At 37.7% G+C, this 21568-nt stretch overlaps 9 protein-coding genes across 13 annotated transcripts; 5 read left to right on the forward strand and 4 right to left on the reverse strand.

The window, feature by feature from the left end:
• Positions 1-31: 31 nt before the first annotated feature.
• Positions 32-4315, forward strand: LOC123015851. Its single transcript, XM_044415877.1, has 12 exons — positions 32-464; positions 508-1425; positions 1478-1593; positions 1641-1771; positions 1832-1937; positions 1983-2134; positions 2189-2405; positions 2454-2807; positions 2857-3562; positions 3611-3896; positions 3952-4071; positions 4116-4315. The coding sequence occupies exons 1-12, from the start codon at positions 326-328 to the stop codon at positions 4273-4275; spliced, it is 3405 nt and encodes a 1134-aa protein (XP_044271812.1). The 5' UTR covers positions 32-325; the 3' UTR covers positions 4276-4315.
• On the forward strand, positions 4287-4854 carry LOC123015862. Its single transcript, XM_044415895.1, has 3 exons — positions 4287-4448; positions 4494-4641; positions 4688-4854. The coding sequence occupies exons 1-3, from the start codon at positions 4343-4345 to the stop codon at positions 4851-4853; spliced, it is 420 nt and encodes a 139-aa protein (XP_044271830.1). The 5' UTR covers positions 4287-4342; the 3' UTR covers position 4854.
• A 123-nt stretch (positions 4855-4977) lies between these two features.
• On the forward strand, positions 4978-8398 carry LOC123015852 (integrator complex subunit 5). The gene is made up of 10 exons (XM_044415878.1): positions 4978-5346; positions 5392-5584; positions 5633-5994; positions 6040-6175; positions 6219-6440; positions 6492-6888; positions 6934-7178; positions 7230-7438; positions 7493-8098; positions 8155-8398. The coding sequence occupies exons 1-10, from the start codon at positions 5119-5121 to the stop codon at positions 8383-8385; spliced, it is 2829 nt and encodes a 942-aa protein (XP_044271813.1). The 5' UTR covers positions 4978-5118; the 3' UTR covers positions 8386-8398.
• A 4-nt stretch (positions 8399-8402) lies between these two features.
• LOC123015857 lies at positions 8403-11131 on the reverse strand. 3 transcript variants are annotated; one of them, XM_044415885.1, is made up of 6 exons: positions 10794-11131; positions 10588-10686; positions 9772-10496; positions 9454-9723; positions 9243-9407; positions 8403-9196 (listed from the first exon to the last, which is right to left on the reverse strand). In XM_044415885.1, exons 1-6 carry the CDS (start codon positions 10831-10833, stop codon positions 8921-8923), a joined length of 1575 nt encoding a protein of 524 aa, XP_044271820.1. In that variant the 5' UTR covers positions 10834-11131; the 3' UTR covers positions 8403-8920. The 3 variants fall into 3 exon arrangements, with proteins under 3 accessions (XP_044271820.1, XP_044271822.1, XP_044271821.1); XM_044415887.1 differs by having other exon boundaries at positions 10588-10682; positions 10794-10816; XM_044415886.1 differs by lacking the exon at positions 10588-10686.
• LOC123015854 lies at positions 10965-14168 on the forward strand. Of its 3 annotated transcripts, none has more exons than XM_044415882.1 (6): positions 10965-11549; positions 11599-12515; positions 12565-12616; positions 12668-13447; positions 13503-13686; positions 13733-14168. In XM_044415882.1, exons 2-6 carry the CDS (start codon positions 11604-11606, stop codon positions 14052-14054), a joined length of 2250 nt encoding a protein of 749 aa, XP_044271817.1. In that variant the 5' UTR covers positions 10965-11549; positions 11599-11603; the 3' UTR covers positions 14055-14168. The 3 variants fall into 3 exon arrangements, with proteins under 3 accessions (XP_044271817.1, XP_044271818.1, XP_044271816.1); XM_044415883.1 differs by having other exon boundaries at positions 10971-11549; positions 12671-13450; XM_044415881.1 differs by having other exon boundaries at positions 10975-11549; positions 12668-13450.
• A 47-nt stretch (positions 14169-14215) lies between these two features.
• LOC123010711 lies at positions 14216-21245 on the forward strand. The gene is made up of 20 exons (XM_044407795.1): positions 14216-14289; positions 14516-14778; positions 14824-15004; positions 15042-15236; positions 15287-15450; positions 15504-15742; positions 15795-15939; positions 15987-16169; positions 16218-16353; positions 16401-16702; positions 16745-16955; positions 18633-18728; positions 18783-18901; positions 18949-19208; positions 19257-19444; positions 19501-19652; positions 19705-19944; positions 19993-20205; positions 20275-20602; positions 20651-21245. The coding sequence occupies exons 2-20, from the start codon at positions 14602-14604 to the stop codon at positions 20905-20907; spliced, it is 3786 nt and encodes a 1261-aa protein (XP_044263730.1). The 5' UTR covers positions 14216-14289; positions 14516-14601; the 3' UTR covers positions 20908-21245.
• On the reverse strand, positions 17025-17703 carry LOC123012872 (protein YIPF3-like). Its single transcript, XM_044411066.1, has one exon. It carries the CDS (start codon positions 17701-17703, stop codon positions 17089-17091), a length of 615 nt encoding a protein of 204 aa, XP_044267001.1. The 3' UTR covers positions 17025-17088.
• Positions 17709-17966, reverse strand: LOC123012892 (protein NCBP2AS2 homolog). The gene has a single exon (XM_044411088.1). The coding sequence runs from the start codon at positions 17964-17966 to the stop codon at positions 17709-17711; it is 258 nt and encodes an 85-aa protein (XP_044267023.1).
• On the reverse strand, positions 17977-18504 carry LOC123012882 (mediator of RNA polymerase II transcription subunit 9). The gene is made up of 3 exons (XM_044411077.1): positions 18343-18504; positions 18163-18268; positions 17977-18114 (listed from the first exon to the last, which is right to left on the reverse strand). The coding sequence occupies exons 1-3, from the start codon at positions 18438-18440 to the stop codon at positions 17977-17979; spliced, it is 342 nt and encodes a 113-aa protein (XP_044267012.1). The 5' UTR covers positions 18441-18504.
• Positions 21246-21568: the final 323 nt, after the last annotated feature.

A 21568-nucleotide genomic window follows, 5' to 3' on the forward strand; every position in this document is an offset into this window, starting at 1 on the left:
TCCCACATTTTTTGCAAAATAAGGTTTCTGCATTTTTCTATTTCTACTTCTATTTATACTTGGCTTTACATATGTTTTTGTTATAATGATTTACAGGTAATGATGATTTGAGGATTTTTGCAATAATTTTATTCTACATAAATTTGGGATTCCCATGTCTACGTAATACTTATGTATCGATTCAAATTCGAATTCAAGTGGTTTCAGATAATTATGATTTCTTTAGCGTCATCTACCCCTACTGCAAAAGCCGTACCACCCGGTACCAACCCACCTTGACATAATTCACTCACCCTGACCTATTATTGATCACAACTGTTTTGAAATGGGTGCAAAAGTGTGCAAACCGTGCAAAAAGCGGAAAGGTAATATTTTCCAAGGGGGCTCTATTCTCGATCGGGTTATTAGCCAAGCATCGAACCAAGACCAATGCCTACTTTATGATTTAGCAAATTATAAGAAAGGTAAATCAAGTCGAAAAATTTCTTTGTCTCATGTGACTCGTAGGGGGCGAATTAATCGACGCATACAATGCGAAGGGTCAAGCCGAAGTGGAAAAATTGATCCGTGAACAATTTAGCCAGTTCATGTATCAGGAAGGCAAAGGCCAGATCATCAACAGATCGGAGTATTTGAGGTGGAAATTCCGCGATCACGAGCAAGTTATTCTTCCAATTGAGGCGTCTTTGAGCCGGTATGATCCCCTCGCGAAGTGGACAGACCACGAGGCTTGCTGGCAGATGAAATACAGAGGCTCCTTAGGCGAGTCTTTGCTTCATGTTCTTATAATTTGCGATACAAAAATTCACACTAGACTAGCTAGAACTCTGATTAAATGTTTCCCTAAACTGGCCCTCGATGTTGTTGAGGGCGAAGAGTACCTAGGGGCGAGCGCCCTACATCTAGCTATCGCTTACAACAACAATGAGTTAGTCCAAGACTTGGTCGAGGCGGGAGCAAATGTGAATCAGAGAGCCATTGGTAGTTTTTTCCTCCCTAGGGACCAACAACGGCAAAAACCGGCCAAACACACCGAATACGAAGGTCTTGCCTATTTAGGGGAATACCCCTTAGCGTGGGCCGCTTGTTGCGCTAATGAAAGTGTCTACAATTTGTTGTTAGACAGCGGAGCTCACCCCGACTATCAGGACAACTTCGGAAATATGATTTTGCACATGGTTGTGGTTTGTGACAAGTTGGACATGTTTGGTTACGCTTTGAGACACCCGAAGCTACCGGCAAGTAATGGAATTGTGAATAAAGCAGGACTAACTCCCCTAACTCTGGCTTGTAAGTTAGGCCGAGCTGAAGTTTTTCGCGAAATGTTGGAACTTTCAGCTAAGGAGTTTTGGAGGTATAGCAACATCACGTGTTCGGCGTATTTTTTAAATGCTTTGGATACATTACTACCGGATGGACGCACAAGTAAACATTATGCACGAATTTTAATTTTAATAAGCCCGACATTTTTTTTTAGACTGGAATTCAGCCCTGTTTATTATTTTAAACGGAACTAAAGAAGAACATTTGGCTATGCTTGACGGTGGAATTATTCAAAGATTATTGGAAGAAAAATGGAAAACATTTGCACGCGTAATTCCCAGGTTTTGAATTAGTTTTTCACTAAAAACCGTTTCTAGAACCAATTTTTGAAACGACTTCTTATCCTCGTTGTTCATTTGTTATTTCTATCTTTGGCTGTTTACTTGAGACCGGAAGACCCAGACGAGTCTCTTTTAACTTGGTCTGATGATGTAACACTAATAGCTAGGTAACGAATCCCTAGTTTAGTTACTTCTACTCGTTAACTAAATCATCTCCCCCCTCCCAGATACGTGTGTGAAGTTGGCACAATTTTAGGTGTCCTCAGTTATTTAGTTTTGCAACAAGGGGATGAAATCCGTAATCAAGGACTTACTGCATTTTTGAAACAACAAGTAATAAATTGATTTCGAAAAAACATCTCTAATTTTAACTTTCAGCTGAACTCACCCCCGAAATTAATTTTCCTTATTTCGAATTTTCTCATCTTGGCTTGTATTCCATGTAGATTATATGGTGACAAAGAAACTGAGGAGGCTATTTTGTGTTTTGCAGTACCTGGATCTTGGTTTCTTCTTATGTTTTTTGCAGGGTACAGGTTTCTGTATTACCGACTTTCTTTTATTTTTTAGATTTCTGATTTTAGAGCCGTGCGTTTAACTGGTCCTTTTGTCACAATGATTTACAGCATGATTACCGGCGATATGTTGACTTTTGGGATCATTTACACGGTTTTTTTATTCGGTTTTTCGCAGTCGTTTTATTTTCTCTATAAGGGATTTCCCGGCGTTAAAACTTCTTTATATAATACTTATATATCGACTTGGATGGCTTTATTCCAAATAACTTTGGGCAATTATGAAGTACTTTGTTCATTTTATTTATAAATTGATTTAATTTTGAAATTGTAGTATTCAGAGTTAGGTGCAACCACGTACCCGGCTGTAAGCAAAACAGTCTTTGCCATCTTCATGGTTTTTGTTCCAATTTTACTACTTAACATGTTAATCGCCATGATGGGCAACACCTACGCTCATGTTATCGAACAAAGCGAAAAAGAGTGGGTCAAACAATGGGCTAAAATAGTCATAGCCCTAGAACGAGCAATCCCACAATCCGACGCCCAGCATTATTTACAAGAGTACAGTATTTCACTAGGACCTAGTGAACAAGATCCTAGTATCGAAAAACGCGGAGTTTTGGTTATTAAATCCAAGAGTAAAACACGAGCAAAACAAAGAAAAGGAGCTGTGGCCAATTGGAAGGTAATTATTATTTCGTGATTGAAAATTAGTGACAATGATTTTTTTGTAGAGAGTAGGTAAAGTAACAATAAACGCTCTCAAAAAGCGAGGTTTAACCGGTGAAGAAATGCGTTGTTTGATGTGGGGCCGCGAGTCTATTAATACACCAGTGAAAACAAAGAAACCTGTGAAAGACCCTCTGCTTGACCCGCAAGGGCCAAATTTAACTGGTGGTTTCGGGGATGCTTTAACCACAGCTTTGGATGTTATGACTTTCACGCACGATTTGGATATTGTGGGGGCTTCCCAGGGCCTAAATTTGGCCACGAATCCTAAATCTGGTCCACCGACAACAACAGCGAGTGCGGTGGCTGTCAATAACCAGATAAATTCAGCTTTGAACGCTCAACAGACTGGAGTGGGAGCCTTGGCTATGATAGGAACAGTGACCCAACTTACCGAATCTCAGGGGTATAACACCATGCCAAATAATGTYAAAAAAGACGAAAAAGTRGCAAGTTTGGAAGACCCTTTCAGGGAACTTGTAATAAACGCTAATGACAGTAATTGCGACCCGGAAAAATTAAAAATGCTTGCGTTGTCGGCCGCAAATTTAAAAGATTGCGAAGAGTTATCAATGACAAAGCCACAAACGAAAAGTGTTAAAAGTTTAGCTGGGATTTTTMCCGGAACTGAGACTTTCGTGAGAAAAGTTGAGGAAACAATTAAAAAGAAATATGCGGCTTTAGATCCAAGTGATAGTGAAAGTTTTGGGGGTAAAATTGTCTCAGTTTGGGGGTTTAAAATGTCAATATSTATTCTAGAGCCTCCTCTGCTAGGAAAAATTGCCAGGACGAAAAGGGCCAAATCGGCAAATGTGCGAAACTCCTCAGCTCGATCTAAAGCTTCAGATAAGAAAAAACTGGTGCCGGGATCACAATCAAGCTCCACTGATACGGTCAATAATGAAACCAATGAAAAAAATGTCGAAAWCTCTGATTTAGACTATGCTGAAGAGAGGATAAAGTTGGTGAAAGAGTCGTTAAAACAGGTGGTTGACGTTGCCCAAATCAGACCAATTAATATCGATGTGGCCCTTGAGGAAAACGTGTAAGCTCCCTCTTTATTAAAAAAAAAAAACTATCGGTACAGTTACCCACTTTAGGTCGGTCACAATTTCGGAAACGGTGCGAGTTCAAGGCTCCGGTGAAGGTGCCGAAGTTCAGTCATCCAACATCAAACCAAATAAGCGTAAAAAACGGAGTAAAACTGCGAGAAACAATAAGTAATTTCTAGTTATATAGCGAACGTTTTTCAATTGTTTTTTAGGGTTGCGCCCGCGGTTGAACCGAGACCTTGCCGGTCAGCCAACGATCACTTCGACTCCGATGATACTGACTCACCTGACCCTTTAGAACCCTGGAGTACAAAAAAAATCGCAAATATGAATAAGATTCTCGCTTGGGAGAATGACCAAGACAGCATGTAATCTTTCAAACTTGTCAAATAAAATTTATTTTTTTGCTTGTTCAAAATTCTCGTGTTTTATTGCAAAAATGGCGCCGATTATGGGGGTTGAAGCTCTTGCGTTTTTGAAAGAGCGGTTTGAGAAAGATTTAAAACATTTTCAAGTTTACGATACGTACACTCCGGACTTTAATAGTGAGTTCTGGGGGCGTTTGGACGGTTTTGAGTGATTTCTTGTAGAGACTTTGCTGACGAGTAAATTTTATTCAAAATATGAGGGGCAGAATAGTAATGATGTGGCTGACCCGGTGCTCATGGAAAAAATCAAAAAAGTCAAATATGATACGCCGAGAGAAAGGCATCCCTGGCCTTCAACAGAAAACCAATGGTTAATGAATTATTGTCAAATTTATTTTTAATTAGACTTATTGTAGTTACGGGTGGTTTCATGAACCCCTAGTACCCATCGAATTTGATGATAACAGATACTATCACCCCCACAAATCATCAGATTTTATCAAACATGAACTACAATTAAAAATGGATGAATCAGCCTTACCCAAAGTCAAATTTGCTGGAATTCCTTTCAAAGTCCAGTGATTCACATTTTGAGTTTCCACCCACAAAGTCACCTAAAATAAAATTAGAATTAGGCAAAAAAATACCATTTAAATAAAAACAACACACTTTTTGCAATGGAGGGACAAGTTTTTGTAATTTTTGTGAATATTTTAGGTTAAAAAATCAAATTTGAAAATTTGCGCTAGCGCCCTCTGGACTATTTAGCCAGAGCCTAACCTCAAAAATGTTGCAAAAAATAATTGTAATTTATTAATGTATTGTTGGTCGGAAAGTGTAATCATAAATGTTGTCACACGCCACTGTAATTCGTAATGCCCCCCAACAAGACTTACTAAACGAGTTGCACACGTTCATCAAGGGGGCCCTTAAAAAGGAAAGATGCAACTTACTAGATCTCACAAAAACAGCTTTAAGGCTCTTTAAAAACATACCAGCGGCTCGCACAGCTTTATTTGAGTATTTCAGTAACGTCTTCAGTGAAGCTGCTTCTAATTATATTCAAGCTGTAGAGGTGGGGTTTACCAAATTAATTCTTTGTATTAATTTCTTATTGTAGAATGAAATCAAGACGGGTGAAGTTGCAACACAATCAGAAACCGACGAAGCAGTTGTTTCTGAAATTCACACAGTTTTGAGCAACTTCATAAGTGATAACCCTACAGCATGGGCCCCTATCGTGAGCACCTGGTCTTTGGACCTGCTAGGAGAAGTGTCTACAAAATTCGCAGGGCGAGCGCACATCTCTACGAGTATGTTCCAAACTGAATCATTTTTATTTATTACTTGAAATTTTCCAGATTTAAATGAAACTCTTCAACTGTGGATGAACTGCAGAGCCACCAAAATCCTGGTTGATATAAACACGAAATGTCTCTCAAGTCTCATGCACTCAGACACCGAATCTTGTATCAATGCGCTTTTGGACACCTCAGTGAAACATTCGCCTAATTTTGATTGGGTTGTGGCTCATGTCGGGAGCTGTTTTCCCTATACTGTCATCACGCGAGTCTTATCTTGTGGTCTGAAAGACTTTTGTCAGATTAAATCTTATGAACAGGGGAGTAATTCGCCAAAATTGCGCTCGGTTGTGGGGATTTTGGGGCACTTGGCTGGAAGTCACAGCAAGGACATTAGATCAGCTATTTTGGAGATGTTTCAAGTAAGGGGGACTTTTTGGGGGCTAAATATGATTACTTTGTTTCAGTGGAGCATTAAACAGGAGAGTCAAGATAGTGACGCAAATAAATTACAGAAGAAAGCTACAGTGCCTTTCATATTGCAGTTGTCTTTTTTGTCTTCAACGTTGTTTTCGTCCATTTGTAACGACATGAAGCACATACGTAAGTCAAAATGTGTAAAAAAGTGATTCTATTTTTGGTTTAGTTTCAGTTGACACAATTTACAAACTGTGCTCTTTTATTGAAGACTGGTGCCGGTATTTTGGTTCAAATGAAATTTTGGAAGACCTTTTACTAACTCTAATACTAAGCTGTGATAATGGCGGTATTCAGATTATCAATTTATTACTAGATTGCATATCAATTGATTCCAATCCAAGCGACGCAACAACGCAAGCAATTAAAGAAAAATCACTTGAAATATTGCGTAAGTCTAGATTTTATTTCACTTTAWWATTGTCAAAGTTGATCATTACAGAAAATGTGATCTACAGAATTGACGAAAATGTCCGTAATGACAAACAAATCGAATTGCTGAKTTCCTGTTCACACGACTTGGACGAAYTCCACAAYAARCTTCTAAATGCGAAAGAAATTAGATCGCAAGTTGCTGCCCAAATAGTGATTTTTTTGGGTCACAACAACCCTTCATTGTTAGTTCGTTCAGTGAACTTTATGTTTCAAAATTCCAAGACTTCCGAACACTTGAGTTTATTGGTCAAAATTTTAACACACGAGCTTGTGAACAAGACTAGTTGGCCGTATACCGAAAAAAAGGGCTATTTTTCTGTCGTACTTGAGCAGATTTTGAGCAGGAATGTGCGAAAAAATCAGGACATGGGTCGGACTTGGGACAATTTATTGACGTTGTTAAAGTAAGTCTAAATTTGTGTGACGCTGGAGATTTATTGTTGGTTTAGGTGGGAAAAAAGTGGCCGAGTTTCGATATTAAACTCCCACATTATATCAAAAGCAATTTTAACTAATTTAGTCAAGTTGACCTCGATATTTGGGAACGAAACTGACCACGTGCACATCATTTCGGAAATTTTGAGCAACTTAGACATTCCGGTTGGTAACAACTTGGATAACTTGCCAGTTGAGGTTGTCTTAAATTTGACTCAATCAACGGTGAATTATTTTTTTATTTGTTGTAACGAAGAAGGTGCCATTAACATAACTTGTTTATTTTTGAATAAATTAGTGATTATTTTAGGCACGTCTAAAAAAACGAAAGGTTTTAAACGCATTAACTGCCTTTTACGCCGATTTTGTACCCATTCCAAGGTTGCAAGGGTTTTGGCTTTACGCGAATTGCTGGAACGAGCCCTATTTCGCAAAGACAATATTTTATTTGGTGCTAAAAACATCACACATTATGATGAAAGCTCGGAGAAATTGTTACTGAAACAAAACAAAAAAATTGTAAGAGAATTAAGTGCTCATTTTTTGAGAAAAAAATTAATTTAATATTTTTAGAACAAAACAATTCCGTTGACGAAACACTCCTCGGTGTTCAACGGTGGGATTATAGGGAGAGGCAAGAGAAAACTCCTCCCACCCAACGACTTGCCTCCAAATGTCGTCGCCTCCAACACTTCGGAATTAATCAATGCTATAAAATCTTGCTGTTCTCTTCCGGAAGACGTCGATTCAAAATTCTCAGACATATCCCTCGAGAGTGTGACTTTGGTTTCGCTTTTGTTGGTCCAGTTTGTCAGTCCTGACGTGATGTATAACGGCCTGCCATGGCCCGATGAGGAATTTTCGAAAGTTACCATCGAGCGAGACCTCTTTATTAGACGCCTGTTCAGRAACGCACCGGTTTTATGGGACTTGCTTAGCTTTGTAGCTGTGTATAGACCGGCCCTTTGCTACTGTTCCGTCTTAATTCGGGCCTTAACGGCCACTCTAATCCACCAATGGAAGAGTACAGGCGAACAGAGTAAATCACACGTGACTGAYAATTACAAAGCGTTAATGAATACGACAATCAAAGTGATCGATGTGATGGCTTTGGGACAGTTGTTACCGCCCCCTTTGTCCAGTATTAGAGATGTTTTGCCGAGTTTGAAGTGTTTTGAGGTGAGTTTAAACAATTCGAGGATTGAAATTTGATTGAAATCAAAAATTGATTTCAGATTGTTGCAATTTTGAAAGATTGTATTTGGTGTTATATGAGGGATCACATACCGTCACCGGCTTTGTTCGTCTGTGACCAAAACGGTATACATTGGAGAGACCCCACGTTGTCAAGGCCGACAGAGGTTTATACCAACACTTTGAGGATTATTATGCAGAGGAACATCGAGGCCTTGGGGCACATGTATGCACAAATGTTTATTAATATACCCAAACATGAAGGCGAATAAATGAAACGGTGGAAAATATGGGTATTTTTATTCAAGTAGAAATGTAAATTGACACTTATCCGCGTTAAGTTTTACAAATTTACATAGTATCACACTGTGGGTTTGTTTAAGAAGCAACGCCTATTTCATGTACAAGAGAAAGAAATCTCTTATTTTAATAAATGTAAAATTTTTATTTAAAAAATACTCGCACGGGTGGCTGTGACGATTTCTCAGTTTTCAAAGAAATTCAGGTGTCATCATTTTTGGAAAAAGTGAAACATGAATTCTGTATAAATTCAGTAATCCCAATTTTTCAAACAAAGAAAATGATCATTGAATTCTTTGCACATGAAACAAACAATGCATTTTCTTAAATATAGAGGTGTTTTAGAATTGTYTATTACTGAAACACCTTTTACAGAGTGTTACGTAAATAAATCATCCTTTTATTATTCACTTAACGCTCTGTATGAAATTATCGATTACCAAAAACTTATCTTTAAAATAAACCAAAATGCAAAGCCAAGCAATAAGTAATAATCAAAATATGAATTTAAAACTCGTGCAAATTGCAGTGCAACTTTTTAAATTGTTTATCATTCAAGAACTGCCATCTCCGTCCCATAATTTGACTGATTTCTTTTTCTACTAATTCATACGAACGACTATTTATTTTAAGCCAGGTGTAAAATTCGTCGCTCCACTCGGGATTTTGTTCCCAATCACAACGTATTATCACAGCGTTTCCTCTAATAAATAGATATTTCAAGTTTTTGCCGGTGTAAGCCAACAGTAGAGCCGTTGCGGTTGAAATTCTTTCAGTAACAACCTTAAATTTTTTTTATTAGAGTGACACCGAAAATCTGTCAACTTACTAAAGTATTTAAGTAAGAACATTGCCGTACAAGGAGCATCAAACTACTGTCAACTCTCTCATCAAACGATTTCTTTCGATGAAATCGGGGAATATTTTTATGGCCAAAAACTCGAAGAGTGTCTTTGTAGAATTCAATAGCAGTCATTAAAGCATCCTCTCTCAACTAAAACAATTACTGAAACACAAATTTAATTTGAGTAGAATTGTACCATAATGTGGGGCGAGTCGTAAAGTACTGTACTGACAGGGGCCCCTTGTTGCCAGATTAGGGGTTTTTCTTTGAGACTTTCGAGCTGTAAGTGAACCCTCAATTCGGGATTATTTTTGCGGGCCACTTTCCAAGTCTTGAAACCCACTGGTTTTATATTAATGTCGTTAGGAGTGTACCTATTTTGTAAAATATGAATATGTTTTATTTTTGTGTGGCTAAGAAGCTCGATTATGTCATCGCCCAAATTTTGCGGACTGATGTACAAAACCTGCAATTGTTATTTTAAAATCACGCGAGCAAATGTCACAATAATTACTTGTAAATTTAGGAAAACACCGACGTGAAACAACTCATATTGGATACGAGTCGTGTTAATCACTGATAAGGTGTCCAAGGTCAAGCAACAGCCCTCGCAGACTTCGTCTAASAGAAATTGCGCTTCTTTGGGGTCCAACATCAAGTCGATTAATTCCAATCGTTTCAGTTTTTTCAAATTTGACATGAGTCGCTTTAGGGCTGCCAACAGTTTGCCCCCAGTTCCGAAAAGTCGGATTCTTTCCGTGTCGTCTCTGTTGGTCATATTGCACGGAAATGTGAATTTCAAGGTGTGGATATTTTTGCCGACTCCAAATTCCGGATTGTCTTTATTCTGCGACTGTTCCGTGCACCACGACACCATGTTCATGAATTCATACAAGTTGTAGAAATTGAGCATCGGCTCGAATGTCAATTTACGGAAATTGCGACCGACTTGTGAGAGGCAGTTTTGGGTTCTCAAGTGGTCCAAGACGTATTGCCACCCTGAGTAATAGTTGAACCTTCCTCGGGTCAGTGTGTTGTCCTCGAGCACAAACTGGGACCACACATAGGGCAAATGAAAGGCACGGTACCATGACTTGCATACTAAACTCGCGTAATATTTTTCGCGGATTGACAAATAGGAGAAGATTTTTTCCAAGAGTAGGTCGGGTAGTTGGGACCATTGCGAGTACTGCCGCTCCTCGTCTCTTTGCTCTTCGTCTTCCAAGTCAATGTAAACGGCTACAAAACATTGAGGGTTATGCAAAATAAGCCGAAATGCGGTTTTATGAGATGAGATTTTAGTGCGAGGTGCTGTTAATTTTGAAAATACCTTTCGAGCCCGTATTTTTGGACTTATACATTTCGGTCCATAATTCGTGAGAGAATTTATGGTGTTTATCACGCTTGTAAAATGTACTCGAAACACTACCTAAAATCATTTATCATTAACTATGAAAGAACCAAGTCAAATGAATGTCATTTGATGTAGCTCTTTGGGRAAAACATTCAATATTTTTTCAATCGGAAAATATCTACCTTCGTCGTTTTCATCAACTTTCCAACAGCCTTTTTGCATTCTGTTTTTCTTTTCGATTTGTAAATATTAGACGTGTACGCCGGTCTTATATAATTTAAAATTCAGTCCAAAACATCCACTCTTAAAATAACTGCGCTAAAATTAAACTTGGAGTAATGCGTATTTGAAGAATATCGCTCGAAATTAATCATTTCCAGATTTTTTACTACCCGAATAAGGCAGAGTGTAAGTGTAATTAATTTTTAGTTGAAAATCCTTTGTAAAATTAGTTACATTTTTACCATGTTTGGTAAAACTTTTCCAATAATTAGCCTGAAAAGTACAAGAGAATTATAATAAAAACAAACTATGTACACAAATTACAAACAAAACTTGACGATATAATTATTTGGAAAAAAAATGAAATTTTGCGGATTTTGGAGTAAAATAACCCCGTTCCATATTTTTAGAATTACAGGTTTTTTAAAATGCTGTTAAAGGATAAATTTGATCTTTAAATTATCTCGCGCCAAATTTTAAATTAATCTTGCACTAGTTATTTTCGTGTTGTTCTGTTGGCGTTTTGAATGTAACTACTAACTAGCCATTTTTCAAATMTGCATCAAAAGTGAGCATAACGGATGGTTCTCTTAAATTTTAATAATTGGTGTTAATGTTTGAAAATGTGATTAATTGGTGACAAATTAGTGTTTTATTTATGTTCTTTTAAGTGGACTTAATGTAACTTACGTGGTCAGGAGTTATTTTTTTTAAACGTGAGTTTATCAAARTGTGATAAATTTTACGTTTAACCTTGTTTTTTAGTTAACATGGATGATAAGATGGATTTTGCTGGTCAAGATTCATTCACGGACTCCCCAATAAGAAACTCTTTGCCAAATGTTGTTACATTTTCTACCGGTAATGATTTTGTTGGAACTTCAAAGTTTTTACAAACTGATGATTTTGGAAGAGAATCTTTGGGCATAATTGACCCAAATAATCTTGATTTATATCGTGATTTTGGGACACATTCTTCAATATTTCATTCTCCTTTGCATAAACTAGCTAGCAATCTTCAAAATGAGGATTTCGGTAAAGAGTCTTTGGGTATTCTCGACCCAAATACTTTCAGATTTTGTCGAGATTCGATGGAGTTTTTGCGAGATGATTCTGGTAGAGAATCCTTGGGAATACTTAATTTGAACAACTTGGATATTGGGAGAGAATCTTTGGGAATAACAAACATAAAAACTTACGATTTTGTTGTCTCAAATGTTAATTTGCCTGAAATTCAAACTACAGATTGTGGTATGTCTGAGTTAACAAAACAGAGCGGGAGTGGAAACAGCCCCAGTATTGATTCTTTGTTCAATACTGCGTTTTTAAATGTCCCAAAATGCTCAATCAGTTCAAGTGTTTCATCCATAAATCCGTCCTTTAATTCAGCTAGTCTAGAGAGTTTTCCATCAAGAATTTTCTCATCTGCAAGCAGTAACACTGACATCATGAATGAGCCCTTTGGAGATACTATAGATTTTTTTAATAAGATATTTACTAAGACACCTTCACCATTGGGGGTTGTAGATGCGTTACAATCTCATCGCAGAAATAATTCTCTGCCAATAACTTTAGAGTCTAAAATTACCGACTACGAAAATTACGAAAAAGCCACCTTTAACAAGAGTGAAAATGTTGGTGAAAAGACATGTGAGGGAAAAGGAAACGACAGCGAGGAGCTTGTAAGAATTTTTTTTTTTTTAAGTAGAAAATAATAATTCATATTTTTAGAATGATTCTGTGTTTCTTGAAAAAATCCTCACATTATCAAGAGTAGACTTAGGTAATATTGCATGTAAAAATAATTTCCTTTTTATATGCGTTTGATTTTTAGAAGACCCTGAAAGAAATATGCTGGATTCAACCCAAGAACCTGAAGAACTAGCGAATACCATTGATGATTTAGAAGAACCTGTAAAATGCGACAAAGAATCAGTTTTTAAAACCGTTGATAAAATGTTTCTTACTACTCCAAGCTCCGAAAATGGTCCTAATTTGAATGTATCAAAAGCTTCTCAAAACGAATCCAACAGAAGTAATAATTCTAAATCAAAGGAAGCTCTTGAGATGATTTCCACTTTATCTGACATTCTATCAACTGACAAACCAAGCGAGAAACAAAAATCTGAAGGCCAAAACCTTCTTTCAAGCCTCGCCGAGATTCTCCTTTCTAGCGCTAGCACTCGSTCACGTTCGTGTGTTTTGGAGGATTCTGGTAATTCTTCAATTGAGAGTGAAGCAGTCCCAGCGTTAGAAACAGCCGAATACTACGAAGTTTTGGATTTGCGGAAAAAAAGTTTCTCGGAATCTAACTTACACCAAAACGAATRCTTCGAAAATTGCGTCCCTTTGGACCTGTCAATGAAATCAAAATCATCCACTGAGAAAACTTTCGAAAGTCCGAAAATTCTACCACCGAAATTTAAAAATCAAAAATRCGTTGTTACTATTAATGTTAATAAAAGCGTGGYAAGTAATTGCTCTAATTCGAGTAATGATAGTAAGAATTTGAGTGACCCCGCGAAAAAATTCAGACCGAAAAAGATCGATGAGAAGTTGGTGAAAAGGGGGCCCATGAAGGCAGTGCTTCCTGTTGATAATATGGCACGGAAAAGTGGTAAGAATCAATTGATTTCCGATTTAAATTGCAACATTCTGATTTCTTTCAGGTGGAACACTTAAAGTGACCCCTACGAAATCCGAATCAAAAACTTTAAAGTACAAATTGAAGAAAACRAGTACTCCAATCAATGAATCTGATTTAAAACCTATGGCACAATCAACACCAGATGGACAGAATTCTGCTCGTGTTATATCACCACTTGCCAGGCCAGGGAAGCCAATTCCTAAGAGGTAATTTTTGAATTTGTTTGWAATTAAAAATAATTAATGTTTTTAGCCCAACCTTGGTGAAACAAAAACTAAATTACTCAGGATCTGGTTTACCAGTTAAAAATGAATCTAAACTTAACTCTAATGCGTTTATAAGGAGAGTCTCCAGCGATAATTTGAAAAGGAATCAAAATACTGAAAGAAAATTTGTTAGGAGCTACAGTGTAGGAGAGAAAACGGGACTTCCCTCGAAAACAACCGATTTTAAGAAGCCGCTGAAGCGACAATCATTACCCAACAAGACTGATACCGTGTTGAAAGAAAATAAGATAAAGAGTGCTAATAGACTTTCAGTTGGTAAAAAAATTGGAAAAGAAAATTTGCATTAAATGTGTTTTTTGGTATTATATTACGTAATCTTGCAATTTGTTGTGATATGCTTTGGCTGCTGTTACGCTAATCGATATTTTATATTTTCACAAGAATAAACTTTTTATAAAAGATTTGAGATGTTGGGTCTTTTATTGATAATATTTTTTAGGTTGGTATTGCCAGGTGTTCAAAAAAATTGACGTAACATATGTGACTGACAATTCGTGGTTACAAATTTAACAGTTTTAAAATGTAAATATTTATATTTTTTAATTAAACATCAAAACCTGTCTTTTAGTAATAAACAATGACCAAATCATTGATTACGGTTCAAAATTTATCACGAAAATTCATAAAAACGGGGWTTCCCGGTTATATAAAATTGCACCATATGCAATCATTCAAGATAAACCCATTATTTGTTTATATGAGCACAACATTGCCACATAACAGGTTAATTCCAATCTGGTTGTTTCAGTGTCAGGAATGCAAATCAGAAGAGTAAACACCAATTATTCTGGTTGCAAATTTTGGACGCTAGTGTTTGCAAGATAAAGGAAAACAATGAGTGACAGTAAAGAAACATTGAGTTCTTTTGTTGACAAGTCGCAGAAAAACACCGACTTTGATAAAGTGCTAGGACGCAACATTTTAGTAGCCCCATCTGAGGAACAGTTTGAGTTGTTGTTACAGCGACTAAAGCAACAGCTGGGCGAAGGCCGGGGCGAAGTTATTTTGGAGGTTGTGTCCATCTTTTTGAGTTTTAGCACTAARAAGCTTTTGTAGATTGGGGGCTCGGAAGATGGAAGCGAAAACGGCTTACTTGAAGATGAGTTGGAGGCGGCGGTTGCGACTTTACAGTCATTGGCGACAACACTGGAATGCAGTTGTGTTAAATTAAGAGAGCGCAAGGACGTTAGAGGGATCATAGCCCAATATTTGATCCGGCGGGTGTTGGGACAGTCAGGTATAAAAATTTGAGCGAGTTGACAAAAATTGTGTAGACTTTTTGGAGATTCGCGTGGCCGTTGTTGGTAATGTGGACGCCGGCAAATCGACACTGTTGGGTGTCCTCACCCACGGCGAGTTGGACAATGGGCGGGGACACGCGAGACAGAAGCTTTTCAGACACAAACACGAAATGGAATCAGGACGGACGAGTTCTGTTGGTAATGATATCCTAGGTTTTGACGAGGAGGGTAAATTTTTGGCTCAAAACTCGATATTTTTTCTAATTTGAATGACTCAGGGAATGTTGTGAATAAGCCTGAACATGGGGCCCTCGATTGGGTCAAAATCTGCGAGAAAAGCTCAAAAGTGATAACATTTATTGATTTGGCAGGACATGAACGTTATTTGAAAACTACTGTGTTTGGTATGACGGGGCATGCGCCCGATTTTGGGATGTTGATGGTAACTCATTTAATTTTTTTTTTGTTATTCCTTTTGGTGAAAAAAATTGTTAGGTGGGTGCGAATGCTGGTATTATTGGCATGACTAAAGAACATTTAGGATTGGCTCTTGCACTCTCAGTACCTGTGTTTGTAGTCGTAACAAAAATAGACATGTGTCCGGCTAATGTTTTACAAGACAATTTAAAAATGTTGATCAAAATTTTAAAATCTCCGGGCTGTCGGAAGGTCCCTGTGATGGTCAAAACGACCGATGATGTCATTTTAAGTGCTACAAATTTCGTATCAGAACGGTAAATCGATCTACATTCAAAATATCAACAAATTTTAATTTTTACTTTTTAGTTTGTGTCCAATTTTCCAAGTCTCTAACGTCTCCGGCGAAAATTTAGAGTTATTAAAYACATTTCTTAATTTATTGACCACAAGAATGGAATATCACGAGAATGAACCAGCGGAGTTTCAAATTGACGATACTTATTCAGTTCCGGTAAAAACGTCATTTGTTTCTTTTTGTCGTTAATTTATTTTTGTTAGGGTGTCGGTACTGTGGTTTCGGGAACCACACTTAAAGGAGTGATTAGATTGAATGACACTTTAATGTTYGGACCAGATCCGTTGGGGCATTTTCAACAAATTGCCGTTAAAAGTATTCATAGGAAAAGAATGGCCGTGAAGGAGGTCCGTGCGGGCCAGACGGCGAGTTTCGCCTTAAAAAAAGTACAAAGACACTGTGTGTCCCCGAAAAAATAAATTTTCTTGTTGTAGATTAAAAGATCCCAAATTCGTAAAGGAATGGTCATGGTATCGCCCTCRCTGAACCCCCAAGCGTGTTGGGAATTCGAGGGCGAAATTCTCGTCTTGCATCACCCCACCACAATCAGTTCGCGTTATCAAGCGATGGGTAAACCCCCACAATTTGTTTCATTTTTGTAACCAATCACGTTACAGTTCATTGCGGGAGCATCCGACAAACTGCGAGTATTGTCCGAATGTCGAAGGATTGTCTCAGAACAGGCGATAAAGCAATAATTCATTTCCGGTTCATCAAACACCCGGAGTATATGACTRCGGGTCAAAGGATGGTGTTTCGTGAAGGTCGGACTAAAGCAGTTGGCAACATTGTGCGAATTATAACACAAACGACTCCCACGCATCCGAATGCACGAACGAAGCAAAATAAGCAGCAAAGATACGGAAACACACAAACCAATCAGGTGACAAAAAATAACGTTCAATCTGGCTTGCAAGAGGTAACAATTTTTAAGTTATAATTCGAGGAATCGTGTTTTTAGTTTTCAGAGATTGGTACTGCTGTTGGAGAGACTACGTTTGAAGGAAGTACCGATAAGCGTGAGCATGGTGGACAAAAATCCGGGTCGAGGAAAGGTCGAGGTAGGCGCGGAGGTCGTGGTAAAAACAATAATGCCAACTCAAACACCGCAAAACCTCTTACTGAGGCTAATATCAATGCGATTTCAAATCTTAATTCAACAAAAGTGCAATAATCGCACAATATTTAATTTTGTTTCGTTTTTAACAATGGTTTGTGTACGTCCGAGTAAGACAAAAAGGCAGAAATAAAGTAATTTATTTTATTACCGTTTCTTCATMAACAAACCTTAATTTGATTGAATTCTTACGAAACAAAAGTCCGATGCATGTAGGCAAAATGTAGAAAAATCACAAACAAGATATTACAAGTCGAGATAAGCGAACAAATCAATAATCGAGCCGCTGGTAGAAACAGAGTTCCCAGAACGACCAATGCAATTCTTAGCGTACTTAAGCCACCAAAAATAATTAAACAGACGAAAAAGAAAAAGTTGCTAGTTTCCTCAAATATCAAAAATGATACGAATAGTGTAAAAATGTGGCCGTATAAGCCATACCCGATTAGAGAGGTCATTTCCGATAAAGTGATACAAGAACGCCCGATTTTGCACACAAAAAACGACATTACCGGCATAATTAAGCTATAAATAATGACTGTCTCGGTCGGCGAGCAAAATGTATTGGTTGTTTTAAATGAATAACCATAATTTAGAAAAGCAGTCAGTAGGAGTAGGGCCAAAACCGGCCCTTGCAAGTCAACGTAAACTTTCTGATACTTTTTAGAAAACGGAGGAACAAAAGAGGCAAAAATCCGAAAAATTACATCATGGGGTGGTACAAAGAATAAGGTTTTCAATTTTTGGGTGCAACTTTTGGGACTTTTTTCCGGGGAGCCGACAAATATTACAGAACTGGCCATTGCAACTACTTCATTTTGTGTTTGAATTCGTCAGTGGCTTGTTTGATCTGTCCTTGCAAATTCTGGGCGATTCTTCTCATCAAAGCCCGGAATTCTTCCGGTGTTAACTTCTTGTCTAGACCCTTTTCCTCAATGAGATTCTTGCCGTGATACACTGCTCTCACTACAATTTGCGCTGCTTTGCGCATAGGATATGATTCACTTAGTCTTTGCACCAATTGTTCATTGTTTGCAAGTAGACGGACCAGGAGGCGAAATACCATGCTTGTGGGGCTACTTGGAGATTTCAAATGAATACATGTAGCGGTATTTGCGGAGGAGTTCCTGTTTGAGTTTCAATTGGGTTTTGAGGGCTTCCAAGTGGTTCAGTTGTTGCTCCTTGCTGTAGTCAATCCCTGGCAATAATCGGATCTGGAAATRTGAGTTGTCATCAAGTGAGAAGAGCTAAAAATCGGTTACCTCGGCTCTAGCTTGGTCCAAACGTTTTTGCAACTCTAAGACTTTCTGGGAACAGTCTTGTGACTCTCTGGTCTTGGCGGTATTGTCGTGGTGGTCTTTCTCCACACTGAAATGATTATGCAAGACTTACATTACGATTTTGTCTGTCAATCTAATTTTATCATTGACTTGTAAACAAACCTGCGTATTATCTCGTAGATAATGGGCAAAATTTCAATGTTCAAATTTTCCACTGTGACATTCCTCTCAGATTCTTGGTTGTGCTCGTCAGATTCCATATCGAGGCATTTCTTAAATTTTCATTGAATTTTCCTGAATAATTTTCCGACTTGTCACATTTYCTTAGGGATTTGATGTCCCTGATGTTGGCTACAATTACTTCAAATGRCAGTTTGACAAGTGTCAAAATAATAATGTCAAACTAAAACAACAATAATTTCGAATTTTCGCAAAATTCTGGCAATTTCAAGCCCGAAGAATGGGTTCGTTAGCTAGTAGACAACATGCAGGGGTCGAGGAAGTGGACGTGGTGTCAAACCACGCGTACAAATACCCGCCCAGGTCTGGTATGTCGCTTTGCATTTTTRGCAATAATTACCTTGAAAAGTGTTCTTCTTAAGGGAACTATTTTGGGAGCCACTTTATAATGGGCGGTGAACGGTTTGATACKCCTCAACCCGAGTCGTACCTGTTCGGCGAGAATTCCGATTTGAATTTTCTGGGGAGTAGACCGACCCCTGTAAGTRCTGATTTTGAGGTATTTCGTTCTTATCACACAATTTCTAGTTTCCTTACCCTCCACCCCAACCTAATGAACCGACGAAAACGCTCAAAAGTCTCGTAAATATCAGGAAAGAGTCGTTGCGGTTTGTTAGAGCTCCTGCTGATTATTCTAAACCAACTGATAAGAATGAGAGAGACATCAGGGATATTGAGTTGGGGAAAAGTTCGACGTTTAATATCGAATTTACGTTCGATTGTGACGTTAGGTGTGCAATAACAATCTATTATTTTTGTTCAGAGGAGTTTACACCAAATGGTGTCACGTAAGTTACTTATTTTGACAAGATTTTGAATACATAAGTGGTTTAAAGGTACTTGCCGCGTGATCCAAACATGACCTCAGAAACTTTTCATTATAAACGTGGGGCGAATCAACAGTTTTGTCAAATGACTCATGTTTTTGATCCCTCAAAATTCACAGAAGAGGAATTATTGTATGATGTTGACAGGGAGATAATTCCAATTGCGATTCATTGTGTAGCTGAGGAAGGCACTGAGGGTTGGTTTGATCCGTTTTTAAATATTTTGTATTTTATTTTGGGTTAATTATTGCAGAAATGAGACAATCACACACAACTATAGCCACAGCCGAAAAATTATCTGACGGTACTTATGTTTTAAAAGCTCTCAAACAGAAATTATTCGTCGACGGTCTTTGCTATCTCCTTCAGGAAATATACGGCATTGAGAATAAAAATAATGACAAGGTAATTAATTACATATTGTTATTTTTTTGGGTTATTAAATAACACTTTGTAGCAATCTGGCGACGACGAGACTGAWGATAACGGTTCAGAATGCGTAATTTGCATGTGCGACGTAAGAGACACTCTAATATTACCTTGCCGTCACTTGTGTTTATGTAATTCATGCGCTGACTCACTCCGTTATCAAGCAAATAATTGTCCGATATGTCGTGCCCCCTTTAGGGCGCTTTTGCAAATTAGGGCTTTGCAAAAGTGCGCCAATCCGAATTTGGCCCAAATCAATCCACCAGATGTAATAAATTTTTAATTTTTRGGCAACTTGAATTAATTGCGGTTTTAGGGTAGTTGCGATAATATTCCGCCAGGTTACGAGGCCGTTTCGTTGATTGAGGCCTTAAACGGCCCGTGTATTCCTCGTCAGCCCCCATCTGCAATGCCTGACTTGGTTGAGACACCTGAGAGCGAACATGCCATTCAAGCAGCCCAGATTTTGAACCGGAGTGCTGATCGCACGCCATTGAAGAGCAAAGGTTCGGATCCCACCACCCCAGAGGTATGTATTTCAGAAAAAAATCAAATTTTTGTTGCCGAATTTACAGTTTTCTATAATTTTGATTTCCAGTATGGGGTTTTGATGACGACTCGTATGGAGGAAGACCCTAAGGAGACCCCTAAATGCCCCCTTCTCGACCAAAAAATCTCAAGTCCGCGCGTCAAGCACCGCATCCACGATGCAGTGAAACACGTGAATGAGAAAGCAGGAAAAGATGAAAACGGTGATGAAGACAGCGACGCTGAAAAACTGTCTCCACTATTGCAAAACAGTGAAAATCTCAGAAATGGGAGTTTGGCATTGAATATGGTAGACGTGGTTGAGCCTATTGATGATACCGACACTGATCATGAAGAAGTTGCTTCAAGGCCGGCTTCTGAAAAAACAAAAACCTATCGTAAGTGATTTTTGTGAGTAAAAAATTGGTTATTGTTCTTTTTTAAAGGGAGCAACGGTGAAGAGCGAGGAGACGAATCTGATTACTACACTCCTGAAGAGCCAGCTCCGACTCTTGGACCTCTATATGAGAGTACTGGTGCTACTAGTTCTGTTGAAAGTACTCCACAAAAATTGCCGGGGACACCGATGTCYCATGCTAGTGCTAGAAGTAGTGGGGATAGCTATACTAGCGGGTCTAGCACTAGGCATTTGTTAGCTGTTGTGGCTCATAATGGGTTAAATGAAAGAGCTGTACATATTTAATTATGTACGTTTTAATTTTATTYGTAATTATGGGCACACAATTATTTTATTTATATTATTCGAGCACGATTTTCAAGTTTGCAACTTGCATTTAGGTAAGGAGATTATTTTTTTTAACCAAAATACTCATTTGTGATAAATTGAGGCATTTAAACGTCCCAAATTAATGAATTTTAATGCGAAAATAGCGAAATTTTTTTATTTATGTATATATTGTGCAGATGAACCTAATTTAGTTGTTTTAATTAAGTTTACAGGTTTGGATAATTAAGTAGATTATATTTTAAAGGTGATATTGGTTTTGTATATAGTTTGTTAAAATATATGTCTATCAAACATTTTTGTATTTATTTTATTGAGTGTTTTGAAGGCAGTGATGATTTTTAGCGTGATAGGTGATAGTGACTGCTCAACATTTCACAACTGAAGGCAAATTGTTAATTAATTTTATCAAACATCTCTTAATAATTCAACCATATTTATGGTGATTTTAAATAAATAAATTATTATCAAATATGTACTGTTGCAAAATTAAAATTTCGGGTAGTATTGTCACAGAGTATTGTCATTTTAATAACCTCATTTTTTACTCTTGTRATGTTTATGTTATTTTGACTTATTTACTTTCAAAAATAGTGATTTGTGGCAAAATAACGGGTAG

Source organism: Tribolium madens, unplaced genomic scaffold, assembly GCF_015345945.1.
Source record: "Tribolium madens isolate multiple individuals breed KSU strain unplaced genomic scaffold, Tmad_KSU_1.1 Scaffold_19;HRSCAF=116;Tcas5.2_LG9, whole genome shotgun sequence".
NCBI classification, from domain to species: Eukaryota; Metazoa; Arthropoda; class Insecta; order Coleoptera; family Tenebrionidae; genus Tribolium; species Tribolium madens.